Source organism: Podarcis raffonei, chromosome 7 (assembly GCF_027172205.1).
Source record: "Podarcis raffonei isolate rPodRaf1 chromosome 7, rPodRaf1.pri, whole genome shotgun sequence".
Lineage (NCBI taxonomy): Eukaryota > Metazoa > Chordata > Lepidosauria > Squamata > Lacertidae > Podarcis > Podarcis raffonei.
In genome coordinates this window covers 66923736-66940694 of record NC_070608.1, presented here as the reverse complement: position 1 = coordinate 66940694, position 16959 = coordinate 66923736, and the positions used below count along the sequence as shown (strand labels likewise).

The following is a 16959-nucleotide window of genomic DNA, read 5'->3' as shown; positions in this document are numbered from 1 at the left end:
TACTGAATTCATTAAACAGCAGCTATGGGCGAGATTTATTCTGACCCTGTAGCTTCAACGTCACCAGTCTCTTCCCCACTTAAGACACTGGTTGCCAACAACATGTGTAAACAGTCAGTCAGCTAATTTCCGCATGAGTACAGGTGAAGTCCTCTCTCTGGGTGTGGCATTTGCCAATCCATTCAGCTTAAGCTGACTGTGCTACAACTGCCAACAGTACCTGGCTTATGCTGCCTCTTCTCTAGCACGCAAGCAATTTCATATGACCTTTGAGATGCACCCACTTGCGGAAAAATGAGACGAGTGAAGCACTGCAGAAACATTTCAGCAGTCTGCTTATCAGGGACAATCTCTGTACCTGGTACTTGTCGCTGGCAAATTGTTCTTCAATGTGACTCTGTTTTCGTCTCCTGGGAAAGTTTAGTGGGGTGCCTCCCCCACAAAAAATGTGCTAGCACGAATTGGATATGTGTAAAAGCACACAAACAATGTCGGTGTATTCTTCCAAAACAAGTGCAGCTGAATGGGTTTTGAGTTGAGGCTATGCCTCAACCGTACCCATTTCTGTCATAGAACATACTAATCAATCTTTGTCTTAAGGGTGCTTTTTAATTTTTCTAAGTTAGTAACATTGCCCTGCTTTGGAAGCTGTGCTGAAAGAGCTGTGTAACACACTGGAAGAAAGAATTTCATTGCACTGTTCAATTCAGTAATGTGAGCACGCTTTATTTCACCCAATACATTTAGGCGCATTATCGCAGCTTTCGTATTTAAATGTCACAATGCCAGTAATATCGTTTGAATTTTGTTAGGTTGCTTCTCTCTAGCATTTTTGTCTTATCCTGCTATTGCTGTATGCTAATGCAATAAAGGTTTGATGATGATGATGGTATTGTGACTACAGCTTGAAACTAAAAAGGAACAATGGTCCAATGAGGCCATTAATTGTTTTCCTTTTATTTTTTTTGCAAGTGGGTGGGGAAGAGATGTTGCTCAAAGTGAAAAAGGAGTTCTAAAAAAGTCCACAGTAATTGAGAGTGAACGATGTAACATAATGAGCCTCACTTATGTTACTTCTACAAAGCCTAATTTTCAGTTATCATCAGGCTGACAGATGATCAGGCTGATCAGTGTGTTTGTTCCACTGGTGATGCCTTGCCAGTCAAAGGCTTACTACTACCTGAAAACTAGATGACCAGCCCTTCCTCCTTGCTGAAGGTGTCAAGTTAGGCAACAACCCACTTTAACCTACCTGTAATTCTATTCCCTGTTGTGGCTGTGAGTGGGAAAATGCCCTGTATACTGCATAGTAAGTGGAGGAATTTGGAGTCAGTGCATTCCACCAGTAATCAGCAAAACTTTTGTACTTTTCCCCTTCTGTCTGGATTTCTGTTCCTGAAAAACACTGGCTGTATTTACCTGGTAAACCCTTGGCACTGACCTGTGCAGGGCCGGATTTAGGTTTGATGAGGCCCTAAGCTACTGAAGGTAAGGGGGCCGTTTATATGTCCAGCTGTCATTTTGTCAACAACAAATTGTTGCTGTTTTTATGTGTTGAATATATGCTATATGGTAATTTATGGACCCATTACTTACATCATAGGAGCCTACACAACACAAAACACTTGCTGTATGTACCGGTAGGTTTTATTTTGTTTTTTATATTTTGGAAATGTACATTCAGATTTGGGGGGGGGCAAGAGAGTGGGGCCCTAAACTATAACTTGCTTAGTTTATAGGTTAATCTGGCACTGGACCTGTGTCACAGTGTTTTACACAATTGTCATAGTTAATAAGGATCCAGGCGGAAATTGATTCTGAACGTGATTGTGCAAACTATGGTATGTCTTGATTTAAGGTTACCAGATTTTTTTCAATGAATTCAGGGACACTTTCCAACTTAAATGGATTTTGTCAGTGCACTGATTTGTAAATCAGGGGACTGTCCCCGGGAAACGGGGACATCTGGTAACCTTATTTTAATTTACCACGTCGTCAGACAACCCTAACGATCTCTGACAAAAAGTTTAAAAATGACGTGCTGTTTCTCACAAGGTGTGCCCACCAATTATATTCTTCAAAAGTCTTCCTTGTACAGGGTGGCATGGCTTCTGTTCCAAATAATCTCCTGGTACCAAAAGCAAAATGCAAAGTAACACCAACTTTTAAGCATTACAATAGTACACATACAAACCCCTGCACCCGCAATTAACACATCTCTTCTGTTCCAGCACTTTTCTCCTAATTCCTGCAGGCAATTTAGAGCATGTCATTTTAGGGGCAGAACATAATATTTGCAAATTTCTTCATCGTGGGGTCTTGGAAAACATGTTTTTGGGTGTGAGGAATTAAGATCTATTATTTTTGCTTGGTATGCCTAGTCTGATGAGTAGGGCTGCCATATTTCAAAAAGTAAAAACCAGGACATCCCAAAGGTTTCTGAGCAGGATTTTGACTTGCCTAAGATCCAGGACAAAACACCATTCAGAAATCCCGCCCCCCACGTCAATTCTGCCTTTGATGAAGCTTTTGGGAAACAAAATAATGTTAATATTGCCTTCTGGAAATGTCCCATATTGATACAGAAAAATAACTCGTAATAGTAATAATATGTAATATAACTGCAAGCATTTGGCCATCATTTTTAATGGTTTCCATGCCATTTTACATACATTTTCCTTACCGAGCAAAACTAAATTCATAGAATCGTAGTTTGAAGGGATCCCCGCAAAGCTCATCAAGCGCAACCCTCTGCAATGCAGGAATAAATCACATTAATTTAACCAAAAAAGGTCTTCCGAATTTCCAAGGCACAGTCGCAGCCTTTGACCGCCCCTCATTTTGGGGACCTGGAAGTTGGGGGGGAAATCGGTACGCCCATGCGACCAGGTGAATCTTTATTTGCGTCAGCCATCGGCCGTAGCAATAAAACAACAGTACGATATACAAAGAATAGAAATAAAAAGTCAATTATATAAAATACATTTTTAGGGTTTTGAATCCATAGTCAAATAGTGGATCTTATTCTGATTGCCCCAGCTAAAAACCTTGCAACCTTTGCTGTCACCTGCCCATCTTGATCAAGAGAAAGGTTCTTTCTGGTCTCCCGCACCGTCGCACCTGTCCAACCCCCTCCGGGTTCCCTCCGTCGAAGGGCGGCGCCTAAGGCGTTGCTCCGCTTTCAGTCTCCCCTCGCAGTTTTAGAGCTGCCCGGGGCGCTTCCCTCCGCCCTGCCTTCCAGCCTCTTTCAGTAGAGCGGGGCTCCCTCGACGGTGACTGACGCTCCCGGGAAACTTGGCTCTGGGTCTTGCCGCCCACCAGGTAAGAAAAAGCACAATTTCTGGCCCAGTCGTGGCAGGAGGAGAAGGGAGCGCAGCGCCTTTGCCTCGAGGGGCGCGGCGCGCTCCGAAGGGCGCACAGCCCGGGCGGCTGCCTGGTCTCCACATTTCGCCCCCTCTCGGCGCTGCAAGACGGGAAAGCTGCACTTGGAAAACTGTTGCAGAAGAAAAGCAGGGATGCATTGGGCGGAGCTGCTGACATCCGATCCTCGGGGGCTTGGGATTTCCCAAGAAAGGGATACAGGGAGGAGGAACAGAAGAGACAAGCTCGTCGGCAGGGTGAAGTTGCGCTTTGGGGCAGGGGGATGTCCCGTCGAATGGTAGACCTGGAAGGGGATTCCCCTAGGGCAGGGATGTCCAGTAGGCCTGTCGCGATCTACTGGTCGCGATAGATCGTGGGCTCCTTTTCCTAGCGCTTGCAAAAGAGCATCCTGCCGTGCGCCCCCCCCGCTCCGTCCTCCATTCGCGCATGATCCTTATTGATCTTCCGCTGAGCGACCTTTTCCATTTCCTGCCTAAAATCAGGTCAACAAAAACGGGGCTTTCCTCCCTAAAAGCGCAACAACTTTGATCTGAACCCCCCAAAAGGGGGGAAATCACTGCCAGTTTTTAATTCTGTGAGTAGATCGCAGTCTCTTGGGAGTTGGACGCCTCTGCCCTAGGGTCATCCAACCCCAGGAACTTTGGCAACTACGTTATTCTGAGTCATCTAACTGCAGCCCTTGGGCGTAGCCAGGATTTATGTTTGGAGGGGGGTTAGGACACCCATCAGCCATCACCCTCAGTCTGGCTCTGTCTAGCTGGGTTTCCCCAGTCACTCAAATTACCTTCTTTTGACCCCAAGTGCTGGGGTGGCCGTGGAATCTGTCAAAATCTTTCCATGATTTCTACTTTTAGTTAAGTATTTTTATTTATTTACTTGATTTAGGGGATGGGGCAAATGCTCCCCCTGGCTATGCCCATTCTGCAGGCTACACTACCTGGTAGTGGATCTGAACTGGAGGCTTTCATATGGCCTGAATATACTAGTGATTAAACCTGCAGGCAGAGATTTATTATTATTAATAAGAATTTTATTATTTCTACCCTGCCCATCTGGCTTTCCCCAGCCACTCTGGCGGTTTATAGCACATAGTAAATCATCAAATATTAAAAATGTTTTTAAGATCCTGCATGCCGCAGATTTTATGGAAAAGAGCTCCTGCTGTTGATACCTTTTCCCCATCATACAGCTGTTTAAAAACTGTCAGGGAAAGAGCTGGGAAGCTCATGTTTCTGTGTTTGGCAGAGGGAGGAGTCCAGAGTTTAACCACTTTAACAGAAAACCAGCAGGTGGAGTTTTTCCTCTGGGCATGAATGAGACAAACAGAACTTCCTTCTTCTCTGGCTGCCAGGCTGATAATAAAATCCTAGAACCATAGAGTTGGAAGGGAGCCTGGAAGGCAGCTTCCTCTCCTAAATTGCCGCTCACCTGTGATGTCCGTGTGCCTGGAAGGTGCATTTAGAGGCGACTCAAGACAGGTTGCTGAGCTTCCCAAAGCTCAGTCATGTGGATCTAGCACTTGGTGGTTGCAGGGAGATTTTAGAAAGTTTATTAACTTGAAGAGAATTTGGGGAAAGAGCCCTTTTTGCACATACCAGGCTGCTGCCCCATGGCACTATCACAAAAAGGATGTGGACAGAGGCAGAGAGAGACCATAACTATATTTGTTATTTTGTGACACGTCTGCCGAAGTCAGGTTCCTGTTTTCCTGACTGCGTATAGATTGTGTGTGTGTGTGTTGGTCAAAAGTAATAAGTGACATGGTTTTTCTTTTCATGCTTTTCAGATTCCACCATGGAGAAGTTGGCTAACGCAAACACACATTTTGCCCTTGATCTCTTCCAAAAGTTCAGTGAAGCCAACAAAACAGGCAACATCTTTTTTTCACCGCTTAGCATATCTGCTGCAATCGCCATGGTTTCCTTGGGGGCTAAAGGTAACACAGCCACACAACTCTCAAAGGTCAGCAAAAATCTTTTCAGGTTTTATCTTGATTTCTGGTTATTTTTCTAAGGTGGTTCAACTTTAACCATTCAAAGAACTTTACATTTAATATCCCACAAAGTAGGAGCAGTTTTGTTGCGATTTAATTATGCATCAGAATATATTCTGAATGTTGCTGTTTATAGTCCATGATTTCATTGCAGTGGTGTGTTTCCCCCCCATCATGATAGTAACACACCAGGGAAATAAAGCTAATTATTTTCCTTCCATGTCCTAAAACCTTTTACTGTAATTTATTAAAAATATTAAAATACCGTAATACATCAAACATTAAAAACATCTGCCTTCAGATGTCTTCTAAAAGTCTGGTAGTTGTTGTTCTCTTTGGCATCTGGTGGGAGGGCGTTCCACAGGGAGATTTATTTGATTGGTCCTAGTGATAATCAGTTAGGACTTCTCTTTTCCCTTGTGCAGACATTTCACTTTGATGTCGTTGAAGACCTTCACTCAAGATTCCAGGCCCTGAATACTGACATTAACAAGAGCGGAGCACCCTATACATTGAAGCTTGCTAATAGGCTGTTTGGAGAAAAGACCTACGCTTTTTTGCAAGTAAGTTAATTGCTGGGATATAAACGAAACTCTGCAAAATTAGCTGGCCGAGAGATTTTCTTTTTATTTCCCTAGATGTGGAACTGGGCATCGTGGGGTTGTAATTCTTCATTTGGGAGAATTGGTGTGCTATGAAACTGCTGCATCAGAACATTAAAAGCCACAAATGTCAAGCTCACAAATGAAGTGCTGCCTCATGTAGGTTGTGGGTATTTTATTTTATTTTTTTTGCCAGCTTTATTGTGTTTGACATTCCTGGATAAAGCTAAACATTCAAATTCGTTTACGACATCACATTCATTTGTGTTGAAACAACTTTTATAGAATGCTTTTGGATTGTATCTTCTGTGTTAAGCAGAGTAGGTAGAACTTTTCCACAGGAACGTCCGCACAGAATGAGGAAAAAACCCAAACTACTACTACTGCTCAGCGCCTGAGGGCCCCAGTCCTGCCACTCACCACCTGGCCCAGGGCGGGGCCTGACGGGCTCTGTAAAGGACTGCTGCCGCTGCTGCTGCTGGGCAGAGAGGGCTCTATTTTGTTTTTGTGGGTTTTTTGTTTAAATTGCTGTTATTTTTTACCTATGTCATTTTAAACTGTGATATCAATGCTGTATTCTTAGTTTTAGATTTTGATTTATGTGGAAATTGTTTCCCATTTGGTTGTGTATTTTCTTGATGTGGTTTATTTATTGTTTGTGACTTTTGTAATTATGTAAATCTTGTCATGCTGTAAGACGCCTTGAGCATTGTTTTTTTAACCGTGGAAAGGCGGCATACAAATAAAAAATGATGGTTTATACTCCACCCATCTGGCTGGGTAAACCATCAAATGTTAAAAACTTCCCTAAACTGGGAATTGAGTGTTTTTACTAATTTGTGCATTATGAGATAACTGGCATTCTTTAAATAGATTGATGAACGATGCCAACAAAACTGTCACCCCCAGCCAGGAATGGAAAGACCAATTTATAGTCCACAGATGGGAGATACCCCCCCCCCCGTACATTGATATCTGTCTTCTATGATTTCTCCAGGATTTCTTGGCTAGCACCCAGAAGATGTATGGAGCTGAGTTAGCCACAGTGGATTTTCTAAATGCTTCAGATGATGCACGAAAGCAAATTAACCAGTGGGTTGAGAATCATACAGAAGGTGAGTGGTGCTTGGAAAACTTTCAACTTAGAGAATCGTAGAATCATAAAGTTGGAAGGGACCACGGAGACTTGAACTCACAACCCTGAGCTAAGTGTCTCATGCGTTATTGACTGAACTACCTCAGTTTCTTAAAAAAATTATTCGGAAGGACTACCAGGGTTTCCTTCCTTCCTTCCTTCCTTCCTTCCTTCCTTCCTTCCTTCCTTCCTTCCTTTCTTCCTTCCTTCCTTCCTTCCTTCCTTCCTTTGTTTTGGCCCTACCTTGTCTCCAGTCAGATCTTTACTTAATAAGCCAGGATATGCATTGTTGCTGTCATTTAGTTGTGTCCGACTCTTCGTGACCCCATGGACCAGAGCACGCCAGGCACTCCTGTCTTCCACTGCCTCCCGCAGTTTGGTCAAACTCATTCTGGTAGCTTCAAGAACACTATCCAGCCATCCTCTGTCGTCCCCTTCTCCTTGTGCCCTCCATCTTTCCCAACATCAGGGTCTTTTCCAGGGAGTCTTCTCTTCTCATGAGGTGGCCAAAGTATTGGAGCCTCAGCTTCAGGATCTGTCATTCCAGTGAGCACTCAGGGCTGATTTCCTTAAGAATGGAGAGGTTTGATCTTCTTGCAGTCCATGGGACTCTCAGGAGTCTCCTCCAGCACCATAATTCAAAAGCATCAATTCTTCGGTGATCAGGATATGCATTAGTTTCAGGCATATCTGCACACTTTCTTCACAAAAGCAGCAAAAGAAGCCACTGAGCCACAGTTATCCATAGCCTCCTGTCATGTCTGAATCAGTGCCTTGCTTCTTACAGAGCTAATTTGTTCTGTAACTTCCATTTCCAGGTAAAATACGTGACTTGTTATCCGAAGGCTCGCTGAATGAACTGACCAAACTTGTTTTGGTAAATGCCATCTACTTCAAAGGCAGCTGGGCAGAGAAATTTCAAGAGGAGGACACTGAGGAACTCCCTTTTAGACTCAGTAAGGTAACAAAAAGCCTATATTCCACACTGTCCTGTTATTAAAGGTAAAGGTAAAGAGACCCCTGACCATTAGGTCCAGTCCTGGCCGACTCCGGGGTTGCAGCGCTCATCTCGCTTTATTGGCTGAGGGAGCCGGCGTACAGCTTCCGGGTCATTTGGCCAGCATGACTAAGCTGCTTCTGGGGAACCAGAACAGCACACGGAAACGCTGTTTACCTTCCCGCCGGAGCGGTACCTATTTATCTACTTGCACTTTGACGTGCTTTCGAACTGCTAGGTTGGCAGGAGCAGGGACCGAGCAACGGGAGCTCCCCCCATCGCAGGGATTCTAACTACTGACCTTCCAATCAGGAAGCCCTAGGTTCAGTGGTTTAACCCACAGCGCCACCCGCGACCGTCTTATAAAGAGTTGTATCCAAAGTAGCGCTGAGTAGCACTTCCCATCAATGCAAGGATTTGTGTTTTGTGCAGCAGGACTTCCCCACTTGTCCTCCCCTCCCAAGTATCCCATAAATTTGTTCTAGGGGTTTTGGAGCACATCTGGGGAGGGTATGGGGTGTGCGAGGAGAGGAGGGAAATCCTTACACAGAGAGAATGCTTTAGTTGGATGCTACCCAAAATTTAGGTTTAAGGGTGATAATCAACTTGCTAATACTTTTTTTAGCAGCTCTAAAACACGTAAAGGTTATTTGTGCATGACTGGGAGTAAAAAAACCCAAACGTGGGTGGGACACCTCTGGATTCAACCCAGTGTGTTCTCTGAATGTAAAATATTAAATCTGAACCAATATTTTCATTTTAAAATATTTTATTGAGCTTTTATTGGACTTCAGCTTCCATTGGCCAGCTTCAGTGCTTGAAGGAAACAGCTGAAAAGAACAAATTTGGTTTTAGTAATTCGCTTGCTTGATTATCTTTGCCTTTGGATGACAAAAAGCAATATTGAGTGTGCCACGAACTGATTACAGCGGTGTCCAAATTTTTTTCAAAGGGGGACAGATTTGATGAAGTGAAGGGCCGTGGGGGCCAACCAAAGTTGTTGACATTTTTTAGGATTGAAGTTGTTGAGTTTTTTTTTAGGATTTTACCCCAGGAAATAAACTGCCCCAGGGGCCAGATTAAACCAAGCAGATTAGGCCCCCAAAATGGACTTCGGACATGCCTGGATTACAATGTGAATGGTTGCATTCCTTTGCACACTTAGCCCTAGGAGGAAGTCCCAATGAACCCAAATCTAGCTTTCTTCTGAGTAACAGCACAACCTCTGTAACAGCACAACCGTTAACATAGTTTTGGAAAGAACCTTTTTCTTTGTACAAACTCTTAGGTGTCTAAACATACTCTTTTACTTGCACTGTGTTTTTGCATGCTCATAGTTGTGCATTTTTAAAAAACTACCCAGAAGGAAAAGAAGACGGTGAAGATGATGTTTCTGAAAAAGAAGCTTCCTTTGGGATATATCCCTGAGTGTAAATGCCGTGTCCTGGAACTTCCTTACAAGGGGGACAAACTTAGCATGATAATCCTGCTGCCTGATGACATTGAGGATAACTCCACTGGCCTGGAACAGGTGATTCTGATTTCTCCCTTTCTTTCTCTATAATAATTTTTTCAAATGGCACATTACCAATAATCTTTTTTTTTAAAAGAACAACCTGTAGTTCATGGTATATGCATGTGAAATTGACATCAGAATTTTTTTACTATATTATTACTATTATTGATGATTACAACTGAGTCTTCATAGAATTGTAGAGTTGGAAGGGACCCTGGGGTCATCTAGTCCAACCCCCTGAAATGCAGGAATATGCAGCTGGTCCATACAGGGATCAAACCTGCAACCTTGGCATTATCAGCATGGCACTCTAACCAGCTGAGCTTTGCAGTTGATTGTCAAAGGAGTATTCTTGGATAACACATGAAGCAGCCTTGCAGCATGCCTCTCTTTTGTAGGAACATTTTACTTTTCAGGATCAAAGGCTGTGTTGCTGGGAGGACAGACATGTATTGCAGGCTCTCATCGCAGCCCCAGAGAAAACCAAAGCAGAGCGCCTGGCTTCTTCAGCACATGCTCTGAATTATCTGCAGATCGATTCATCTATTCAAATAGGGACAAGCTGGACTTTGCTTCAAAATAAATGCCTTCAATATGTTGCTTTGACACAATTTTCCTACTGTTCCACAGTTTCTAAAGACCACTGAGTACACAGGAGTGGCTAAATGCTTTTGGGAGTATTTCCGCGTGGAATTTTAGATTTTATAAAACTCTATATCAGTATCTCTGTGTGTCTTATACTTGCTAATGTCATTTTTTTCATACACGAATCCCCATTAAAGCAGGAGCTGTTCTACAGACAAGGTTTCCTTTTATGGGACCAATGCTGCGTTGAGTATCATATTATCTCTTCCAACAGATCGTGAGTCTCGAAGGTCTTGGGTAGCAAACCGTCTCTTTCTAGCCCTGGTACCGGGTACCATTCTGAGGTGGAGATAAATGAAGTTAAAGTTGGGGTCCCCTTCTTGAATATTTATTTCTCTGTTCTCCACAGACGCTCCCTAGCTTTTCATTCTGGCTTTCTATAAAAGCACTGTTGTTGTTGTTGTACATGAAGTAGATATATTTGAGCTGCGATGGCATATTAAATTCATCCTCTCTCTCTCTTTTTAAATTCTAGCTGGAGAAGCACCTCACCTTAGGAAAGCTCCAAGAGTGGACACACCCAGGAAAAATGTACAGCAACTCTGAAGTTAGGGTGCATCTGCCGAAATTTAAGCTGGAGGAGACCTACGATCTTAAAACTCCCTTGGCAGAATTGGGAGTGCTGGATGTCTTTGACAGCGGCAAGGCAGATTTGTCTGGAATGTCAGGAGCCCGGGAGCTCCATGTGTCCAAAATTGTTCACAAGTCATTTGTAGAAGTGAATGAAGAAGGAACAGAAGCAGCAGCAGCAACTGCTGGTATGATAATGCTATGTAGTTTGCCTATGGAAGAGGATTTCAACGCTGACCACCCCTTCATATTTTTTATCCGCCACAACCCAACAAAAAGTATACTTTTCTTGGGCAGATTTGCTTCTCCATGAAAAGTAAAATAAATGGATGAACCAAATGCCCTTAGAGCTGCTCCTCAAAAAACACTCTTTCTTATTTTGCTTTTTTGAGAGGGAGAGAAAGAAGAATCATTACTGGGCACCAGGTTTTTCAGAAACCGATTTATAAGAGAAGTGGCTTTTCTTGAATTTGTTTGCTGCGTGTCATTAGCAAGCTTTTGGTTTATTACATTGTGACATGCTACTTAAAATGAAGCCATTGTAGTAAAACTATGCAATAAATTTAATAGAGGTGTGTTTTTTTAAGAAGGGATGTTGCTCCAAAGCTGGATATGAATTAATTTGGGTAATCTGTTCAGTCTTTGTGTATCATGGTGCCCCTTGTCTTCTCCTGCAGCCTATCTTGCTCTTTGAATTTCTTTGTTATACTCAAACAAATTGAGTATAACAAACAGCCGAAGTTGTCGGCTAGTCTCATTTCACAAAGACACTGCTTTTACAGACATACTAATCCATGGGTAGGCAAACTAAGGCCCAGAGGCCAGATCTGGCCCAATCGCCTTCTAAATCCGGCCCGCGGGCGGTCCAGGAATCAGCATGTTTTTACATGAGTAGAATGTGTCCTTTTATTAAAATGCATCTCTTGGTTATTTGTGGGGCATAGGAATTCGTTCAGTTTTTTCCCTCTCCAAAATATAGTCCGGCCCCCCACAAGGTCTGAGGGACAGTGGAAGGACCCTTGCTGAAAAAGTTTGCTGACCCCTGTTTGACATCCACAACATCATGGGATCCAGCAACACAGTTCTTAAAGCATACACTCTTAAAGCATACACTTGGTTAGTCTATGAGGGGTGGATGAGATGAGTCGAGTCTGCTTTACAATTTGCATCCCTCCCGCTTTCCAAATCCTGGATTTCAGCTTCCTACATAGCAACCCAGTTTGGACTGTACAACATTTATCCACATCATTGGTGCTAAGATTCCCGACTGTTGATTCCCTCTTCCTCTCCCCCAACTATCTGCCAGATTATTTTCTGATAGATCATAGTTGCTGAAAGAGCCTGTCAAGAGCAAAAAATATAAAGTATTCTTGTATTCAGATCCATTTACAGTGGTACCTCGGGTTAAGTACTTAATTTGTTCTGGAGGTCCGTTCTTAACCTGAAACTGTTCTTAACCTAAAGCACCACTTTAGCTAATGGGGCCTCCTGCTGCCGCTGTGCCACTGGAGCATGATTTCTGTTCTCATTCTGAAGCAAAGTTCTTAACCCGAGGTACTACTTCTGGGTTAGCAGAGTCTATAACCTGAAGCATATGTAACCTGAAGCGTATGTAACCCGAGGTACCACTGTATGCTATTGAAAAACTTTTGCACCCAACCCCCCGTCAGGAAGAAATTCCTAAGAAGCCCATTCCCTTATCCATCACAGGCATGTGCATCTTGTCTCTGATGTGGGTGAATAATTCTAGGAACAGGTAGGTAGCCGTGTTGGTCTGATGCAGTCAAAATAAAAATTTTAAAAATAAAATAAATTGTCCAGTAGCACCTTATAGACCAACTGAGTTTGTTCCTGTATAAGCTTTCGTGTGCCTGAAGAAGTGTGCATGCACATGAAAGCTTATACCAGAACAAACTTAGTTGGTCTATAAGGTGCCGCTGGACATTTTTTTTAATTTTTATTTCGAATGCTAGGAACAGACCGCATTAGCGGTATGCTACCTCCAGAATCAGAAACAGCAAGACTCTGAATACCAGTGACTGGGAAACAACAGTGGGTAAGAGCTGCATTCCCATAACACACCCAATTATCTGTTTTCGTAATTATTGAACCACCCGCTGCATGGATCCCTCCACCCCTCCCTCCCAGAGAAGTATCCTCAACACAACAGGATATCTGTTCTTTCCCCAAGGAATTGGTCCCTTGTAAAGAAATGTTTCCATCTCCTTCCCTGAGACTCATGCTTCTTCACAGCAGGTGAATTATCACTTTAGGATAAAGCTGATGCTATTCTAGGCTGCATCAGCAGAACTATAGATTCCAGGTCAAGGGGAGTCACAGTCCCACTCAATTCTGCTTTGGCCAGACCACAGCTGGAATACTGTGTCCAGTTCTGGGCACCACAATTTAAAAAGGATATTGACAAATTGGAACATGGGCAGAGGAGGGTGACCGAGGGTCTGGAAACTAAGCCTTATGAGAAACAGTTGAGGGAGTTGAGTATATTTAGCCTGCAAAAGAGGAGTCTGAGAGGAGATACACTAGCCATCTTAAAATATCTAAATGGAAGATCACATGGAAGATGGAGCAAGCTTGTTTTCTCCTGCTCTGGAGGGTAAGACCCAAACCAATGACTTCAGGTTACAAGGAAGGCGATTCCAACTCAGCTCCAGGAAGACCTTTCTGACAGTAAGAGCTGTTTGACAGTGGAACCTTGGGAGATTGTGGACTCCTTCATCAGATGGGTTTTTTTAGCAGAGGTTGGATGGCCATCTGTCATGGATGCTTTAGTTGTGATTCCTGCCTTTCAGGAGGTTCCAGCTCTACAGTTCTATGATTCTAGGAGCAGGGCACATCTATAATGCTCCTAAAGGCTTCATCCACCGTTTCTGCCTCTCTTAGTTTTTTCCAGGTCAGCCTTCAACACAAGGGAACAAACTTGTTCACAGCAGCGCATTGCACCCCAGAGGCACCCACAACCTCTGCCCAACAAGGGAGATAGTTCTATATGTGACGAAGAGTTCAAAACACTAGAAATCCTTCACACCCCTGCTGACATTCTACCTGCTCCTGTCTATTGTTTTTGTAGTTCTAAGTTACTTTACTAAGAGCTTGGGTTTTCTTTAGGTCAAGGAAAGGAGGGGTAGAGACCTCCTCATATGGTCTGCTTAATACACCGTGACACTTGGTCAGCTGGGGCCAAGATGCTTCATCAGCTGGGGCTCCTTGAAGCTCATGGAATTGGCCTATGCAATATGTTGTTACCCAAAGTATCCTCCCCCTAGGAGCGGGTGGCACTGTGGTGTAAACAACTGAGCCTCTTAGGCTTGCTGATCAGAAGGTTGACAGTTCGAATCTGCGATGGTGGTGAGCTCTCGTTGCTCTGTCCCAGCTCCTGCCAACCTAGCAATCTGAAAGCACGCCAGTGCAAGTAGATAAATACGTAGGTACCGCTGCGGTAGGAAGGTAAACAGCGTTTCCATGCACTCTGGTTTCTGTCGCGGTGTTCCGTTGCGCCAGAAGCGATTTAGTCATGCTGGCCACATGACGCGGAAAGCTGTCCATGGACAAACACCAGCTCCCTCGGCCTGAAAACGAGATGAGTGCCACAACCCCATTTGACTGAACTTAACTGTCCTTTACCTTTAGCTTTTACCTCTCCCCCTAGAGAACCTCATACTTGCCCCATTCATAATATGTTAGACTAAGGGTGTGTGGATTGAGACTATGTTATGATTCTGTATGTTCCAACTCATTGTTCCAAAATAGGGAGCATGGTACAAGTGGCAGAGCTAGCTGCTTGAGCACCCCGAGGGGCAATCCACCCACGCAGCAGCGTGATCCACCCTGGGGGAATTTTGTCACTCACCTCTGGGATAATACCTGGGGCAGACCCCTACTGCACCCCCCTTCTTACGCCCCTGTACAGGACCCTTAATTCCAGCTTTCAGTTTTATGTAGGCTTAATGGGTGAGGACAGTTTAGTCCACAAAAACTGTCTTGGCTATCCTTGAGCACACATGCTGAAGACAAGCACAAAGGGTGGAATTAACAGTAAAAAAAAAGGGTATTGTTTAAACAGTAACTTACCTATAAATGTGTTTGCTCTGACTCCAGTAAAAATCTGCTGACAGGGAGCAAATAGCTAGCCTGTGCAGCTTTTAAATACGTGCTGAAACCTTTTCTTCTAACAGGTGTATGTAGTCTATTAAGAAAACATCCTTCCCGAACAACTCAGATTTGCAGAGCAGAGAACTTAGAAGTCACATTACAAGCTAAGATGACTAAACTACAACAACAAGATGCATGATTGCTAGATGCCTTGCAGGCACAGTGATAACTAACCAATACAAATTTGGTTCTGGGAAATAGCTAGATTAAAAAGACCAGGCATAGGCAAACTCGGCCCTCCAGATGTTTTGGGACTACAATTCCCATCATCCCTGATCACTGGTCCTGTTAGCTAGGGATCATGGGAGTTGTAGTCCCAAAACATCTGGAGGGCCGAGTTTGTCTATGCATGAAAAAGACAGATGATGTCCAGAGGACAAAGTAGGAAAGACAAATTTACTTCTGGCTGGCTTGATTTCATAATGAAAGCTAGTGTCTTCAAACATGAACAAGTCCTTCCTATGCACTGTCTGGTTAATTAGCTATAATTATCGATGTAACAATTATCTCCACTTGTCTCATGTATTGTATCCTTCTTATGCGTAAGACAATAAGAAAAGCAATTGTCATCTTAACCCAAATACCATTATTCATGATAGGAAAAACCACTACCACTTACCTGTTCTGGGAAAGCTCAGATGAGTAAGGCTACCGTATCACACTCCTTCATGGATTTGCCTTGCCGTGGCGAAGGGGCTTGAATAACTCAGAGAAGCTATGAGCTATGCCGTGCAGGGCCACCCAAGACGGACAGGTCATAGCCAAGAGTTTAGACTAACTGTGATCCATCTGGAGAAGGAACTGGCAAACCACTCCAGTATTTTTCCAAGAAAACTCCATGGACATAAAAAAGGAGAAGCTTTGAGAAGAAAGTGAGAGGGGTCATGGAGAGTCGAACACGACTAAGACGATTAAACAACAACCATATCACAGCTGTATGGATGCTTTGGGTTTTAAAAATCTTTCAGGTTTTGTATTTGATCAAAAGCTTTGTATCCAAAAGTCAATACTTTGGATAATGTGTTACTCACATGCTCCCTGTTGGGTTATATATGCAAGATAACTGACCGTTTATTTTGTTTATGGTGATTTTTTAAAAAATTCTTCCACAAGGGTTAACTGAGGTCTGATGTTAAGCTTTGAATGGTTTTTACTGGGTAGTTTTGTGTTTTTATTGCTGCAAGCCACGTTGATATATTTTTAATTACACAGCAGTGTACACACACATACAAAAGGCGGCCCTGAAAGAGCAATTAAACATACCTAGGCAATTTCTGAAGCTGTTTCCTCCTTTCCTTTCTAGTATTGCATTTCCGCTACCCCAAATTCCTGCTGCCACACCTGCCAGGGTGAAGCCACCCCATTCCCTCAGTGGCCTTTGCCTGCCCTCCAGCCATAGAAGGGTGGCACTTGAGATGCAGCTCAGCCTTCCCAGGTCTCTGGAGAGAGCGACGCTTGCTCCCCAGACCAACCCCAACCACTTAACAGTTTGCCGACATACAGCTGCTTTGTCCCACAGGGCTGCTTAAGCAGTGACCAGCTACGAGGACTTTTATTCCTGTCGCCCAGCCAGGTAAGTGCCGTAAACAGAGATGCTGTGCGATTCTTCTGCGCCACACGAGTCCAGTGCCAGATCAAACCCTGTGGAGGCCCCAGGGCAGTCGAAATCTCAGTGACTCCCTCGCAAATTATCTCCTAATAAAAAGCTACCCCTGCCCGTACGGGCCAGTCTTGACAGACTCTAGGGTTGTGCGCCCATCTCACTTTTGATTGCAATTTTCTTTTGAGATAAAATCAATAATGCTTTATATTTTGCCGTGTGGCCCCAAAATGGCATGGGGTGCCGGTGCCTGCTCTGCCTGTTTGGTAATCCGGCACTACACCAGGCCACGCTGCCATCATAGGGAGCAAAACTGCAGCGAGGCACTCACCTGTCAGAAGGGTTGGCGC

General features: G+C 43.9%; 1 protein-coding gene across 5 annotated transcripts; it reads left to right on the top strand.

Moving 5' to 3' along the window:
• The first annotated feature begins 1466 nt into the window (after positions 1 to 1466).
• Positions 1467 to 11399, top strand: LOC128417845 (leukocyte elastase inhibitor-like). 5 transcript variants are annotated; one of them, XM_053397040.1, is made up of 7 exons: positions 1467 to 1488; positions 5168 to 5343; positions 5800 to 5937; positions 6974 to 7091; positions 7930 to 8072; positions 9472 to 9639; positions 10745 to 11399. In XM_053397040.1, exons 2-7 carry the CDS (start codon positions 5176 to 5178, stop codon positions 11150 to 11152), a joined length of 1143 nt encoding a protein of 380 aa, XP_053253015.1. In that variant the 5' UTR covers positions 1467 to 1488; positions 5168 to 5175; the 3' UTR covers positions 11153 to 11399. The 5 variants fall into 5 exon arrangements, with proteins under 5 accessions (XP_053253015.1, XP_053253012.1, XP_053253011.1 ...); XM_053397037.1 differs by lacking the exon at positions 1467 to 1488 and adding an exon at positions 3019 to 3321; XM_053397036.1 differs by lacking the exon at positions 1467 to 1488 and adding an exon at positions 3454 to 3658.
• Positions 11400 to 16959: the final 5560 nt, after the last annotated feature.